Source organism: Aspergillus lucknowensis, assembly GCF_044049455.1.
Source record: "Aspergillus lucknowensis strain CBS 449.75 chromosome Unknown BJX67scaffold_85, whole genome shotgun sequence".
NCBI classification, from domain to species: Eukaryota; Fungi; Ascomycota; class Eurotiomycetes; order Eurotiales; family Aspergillaceae; genus Aspergillus; species Aspergillus lucknowensis.
In genome coordinates this window covers 1-4,227 of record NW_027263629.1, presented here as the reverse complement: position 1 = coordinate 4,227, position 4,227 = coordinate 1, and the positions used below count along the sequence as shown (strand labels likewise).

The 4,227-nt window shown below is 54.8% G+C and overlaps 2 protein-coding genes across 2 annotated transcripts; both read left to right on the top strand.

The window, feature by feature from the left end:
* The first annotated feature begins 2,410 nt into the window (after positions 1-2,410).
* On the top strand, positions 2,411-2,949 carry BJX67DRAFT_327328 (uncharacterized protein). The gene has a single exon (XM_071027442.1). It carries the CDS (start codon positions 2,565-2,567, stop codon positions 2,898-2,900), a length of 336 nt encoding a protein of 111 aa, XP_070880650.1. The 5' UTR covers positions 2,411-2,564; the 3' UTR covers positions 2,901-2,949.
* BJX67DRAFT_367957 (camp independent regulatory protein) lies at positions 2,411-4,227 on the top strand (the record flags this gene model as incomplete). The annotated part of the gene is made up of 2 exons (XM_071030590.1): positions 2,411-2,905; positions 3,149-4,227. A coding segment is annotated over exon 2 (1,079 nt), but the record flags the coding sequence as incomplete, so codon positions are not given.

The window sequence follows — 4,227 nt, the reverse complement described above, 5'->3', positions numbered from 1 at the left end:
GTTGCACCTTCCTCCAGCGCTGTGGTCGGAAACAATGCCACGGGTCCCAAAAGAACAGATTTGCGTGAGTTTGACAGCCGAAAGCTACCGAACTCCAGGGAAGAATCTAGACTATCATCCTTCAGCTTCTCCTTGGCTTCTGGCGGTGCATCTCCCCAAAAGGGCAAGACAAGGCCGTCAACTTGATGTTGATCAGACGAACATCAGCGACCGTCGTATCCTTCTGGGTTCCTTTCAACGGCCGAAGGGAAGATGCTTTTGCTTCGGCAGAAAATCATCAGATTTACGCCCCGATGTTACATCGTGGTGAGATTGAATTATTTATGCAACAGATCCACGGAATTCCCCGTTCGCGATTCCATGAGCCAACCCACCTTGCTACATCCGACAAGGCTAAGAGCATCTGACATGTCCAGACCGGAGTCAATGATGAATTTCCAACAGGAGCCCGAAGTAAAGGCATGCTTGGATAGAGTTGCGGCCGAACTTAAGACTCGAGCCAAGCTATTGCGGCCGAAGGCAGCGCACACGTGGCAGTGAAGGTTGAACATTAAAATTACGGAGCAAGATGCAAAATCAGCCCCGGCGCGGAACGATTGTGCCCGTTTCAACCGACGAGGGCCAAAACTGACGTCTCCAAGGATGAGCCATGGCTGTGCCTTGGCGGAAAGAATAAAGTACGATCTGACGACTCAGAACTGTCTTTCTCGCCGCTCGTGGACTTGCATGTGGGCCGTTGATACGAGGCGTTTCAGCGCCGAGAGGCTCGGCTGGGCGCAGTCAAGAAAGTGACAAGGCTTGGAAGGCTTGGAAGGCTTGGAAGGGAGGTTGGGGTGATTAAAATTGGACAAGGCCGTCGGAGAACCGTGGACGGAGGAATTACGCGAGAGAGTGGGATTTGACGGGGTGGAGAAGCAGGAAAGAAACTGGTTGGGAATCTTGGAATGGATGGATTACTTTATTGATTCCAAGCGTGGGCTGGGCGGGGCGAGAGGGTCCACTTGCTGTCTTACTGATGGAGACCCCGTCAGCTCCATGGTAGTATCCGTATTCGCGAGAAACGGAGTCTCTGGACATGGATGCTGACGGGACTGTGCCCAGAAATGGGAAAGAGACAGGATGAGAAGGAGAAAGCGAAATACGAGGGGAGCGAGTACGCGAGCGGCAGAAAGGCAGAGGCTGGAGAAGACGAGAAAGCGAAACGGTGGATCCCACGCGGGGGAAATGCCAAGTTGCCAACCTTACTCCTGTTAAGCATATCTCCTGGATGAGGGAATTTCTGGTATTGTCCAAGGTTGTCCAGCGTCAGTCAAGCCTTGGCCCTGCACGCATGGACTCCCCAACTCTTGAAGTCTCCAAAAAGAAAAGAAAAGAAAAGAAATGAGACCTGGGTGGAAATGACTTGTCTTCATAGTTTAAACCAATTATGCTTGTGGAGATGAGCCTGTGGAACGTCGCACAACACCCCTGATCAGCCAGTGCTCTGCTTGTCCCATCCACCTTTCGGAAGTCCAAGGCGAGAGATGAGAGGTTACATCAGATCCCTCGATGCAAGGAATTTGCGAACAAAAAGGATCGGTCGGTTTCGAAACGAGGGAGAAAGGGAGAGTGGGTGCGAGGTTGCGAGTTATGCCCGGGATTCCGGCACAAGAATTGCGCCGACCAACAGCAACAACCAGCTCACCACTGTTCAAATGATGTGATCGATCCATGGCTGTGCATCAGGCGATCCGCCTCCTCTTTTGGAAATTCTGACTGTCCTCTCCGGAGAAAACGGAGGCTCGAGGAATCAATCATGGCTCTTGTAGGCGGATTAGCTTCTTTTAGTGCGGATTTAGTTGCGTGGCCAAGCAGCCCAAGACAGATTGGCCCCGACTCTGTTGGCGATACGCTTCTCCTGGCGCGGTCTTGTCGCACGATGAGTCCAAGTCAGGCGTCTGGCTCGCTCATCGCCACGATGATTATCTATTATTATTGATTTAGTGTGACGTGAGCGGACGGCGGCGGGAGCCAGGATGCTGCACTTTTTTTGTTTTCCAAGAGAAGGGCTATCCTCCTCTTCGGAGGTCGTCATGCCAAGCAGCCACAGAATGTGAGTGGGCATATCTTCCGAAGTTAAGACTTTTGGCCGAACCTCAAACGCGAGGAGGGGGCAGATGACAGATCCTTCACCCTCAGCTGCGAGCACAAAGCTTTGACCATTGGGGAATCTCAACTCAGCTGCAATTTGCCTGTTCGTATGAGGAACGATCGTTTCTTCTGCCTGCAAATGATGGGTGGGCAGTGGGCACAGGATCAGGTGGCTTGGAATACGAGTTCAAGTTGCCACTGTCGATGGAGAAATTATGATGGCGAATAAATGTTATTGAATTAATACAGTCGGGCGTATTTTGTGTTTCGCAAATACGTAAGCGAGTTAAGGTTCCTCGTGTTGGTTTAAGCTTAAGCTTCAAAAGTCACGCCCTAATCAGTTTCTGGTTGGGCACAGCGCCACTGCGTTGTGGGAGGGTTGGAGGCCCTCGAGGCCTTCCAGAGCATGATTCATTCCCGCGGGGCCCTTGTCCATGGGTGGGCAGGCCGCTATCTCCGGAATAAGGTTCTTTTGTGTGCATGCCAGCCGTGGTTGGTGTTGTCTTGTTTCTTTTTCTTCTTCGACGACAAGCGACAAGAGGAAAGAAACTTCTCCTAAAACCGCCCAGCCAGTGGGGTTCTCCACTTGCTCTAATTCTTCCTCTTCTTCGTCTTCCATTATTGATTGGCAACCTCCTGCTGCTGCTCACTTCTCGCTTCTGCCTTTCTGTTCGTCATTTTCTTCCTCTTCCTCTTCCTCTTCCTCCTCTGCCTTCTCCCCTTCTCTTTCCTGCCCTTCCGCTCTCCTGGCTCCTCCTTTTGTTAAATAGACTAGGTAAGTATCCGTATTCTCACCTCCGACCGGCTTATCCCTCCTTGCTCGCTCTAACGCCGCCCAGGCCCCTTCGGACTACTCCCGAATTTCCCTATTGGGTAATCCTTGAAACCACCTGGCAGCAGTCTTAAAACCGGACACAACTCCTGCAGCCGCCCATCACTCCTCACCATTTTCGACCCAAACTCACCCCTCGTGGCCCTGAAGCCTTCAACCATTTCGGGGCCCTTCCACCGAAGTTGGATGGAGACGTATCACGGTCACGTCCGCACCCCCGCGGATGCTATTATCCTGTTCGAGGCATGTCGCATCGGCATGTTGCCGCGTGTGCAGCGGCGTCTCTCAGAAAAGGAACGCCAGCTGATTCAGTCCGGCTCTGTTTTTGTTTGGGATGAGCGAGAGGCTGGAATGCGACGGTGGACGGATGGGAAATCATGGAGTGCAAGCCGCGTTTCAGGCAGTTTCCTCACCTACCGCGAAATGGAGGGTAAGCGAGGAGGCACCAGCGCCCCAACTCAGCCGCGAGCCGGCAAAACACCAGACAGTGCACGGGGGAGCGACGACGACCGGGGGGAAGGGCCGGACGATGGACCGGATGGGTATCGATATAAGCCAGACGGCTTAATGAAGCAGTCCTTCAGTATCACGACTTCGACCGGCCAGCACCTGCATCTTATCAGCTATTATTCCCGGTCGCATCCAAATGCCGCGAATTTGCCGCAGCCTTCCACCGATCCCAATCTCCGCAGTGTGCGCCCGCAGAAGGGCCTCTATCCAGAGTCGACTGTCAACGACCAGCAGAACCTCCCCGTCGTCACACGCGGTCCGATGCAGGGCGGGCCGTATCCCGTTCCTCAGCCGTCTCCAGCGCACCATCCCATGGCAGCGTATGCTCGGTCTGGTGCCGCGACACATCCGCAGTCGTATGCCCCTGGGTATCCCTGGCCTCCCACTCCGCTCGGCACGCCTCCCACGGTCTCGATCCACTATCCCGCCGCCTACCTATCTCCTGCACACCATCATCCATCGTACCACGGGCTACCGCCGCCTCCGCAGCCTTCAGCTCTAACTCCCGTCTACGACCGTCCTGTCCATCCAGCCGAGAGCCCTGTGCATCCGCCGCCACAACCACCACCACCACACGTGCTGCAACAGGGTCCTCTCCTCATCTCCGCCCGATCCCCCCGCGTAATGGCCGAACCCACGCCAGGCGAATACCCAGACCCCCGTCGAGCATCCCCGCGCACGCAACCCCATCCGAGCCCCCACGCAAATGGGATCCCCCACCCCGCCGTTCCCAGCCCGCGCGTGATCAGCCAAGC

Coding starts and splice junctions, on each gene's coding strand:
- BJX67DRAFT_327328 (XM_071027442.1), top strand. CDS start 2,565: ATGGGTGGGCAGGCCGCTATCTCCGGAATAAGGTTCTTTTGTGTGCAT.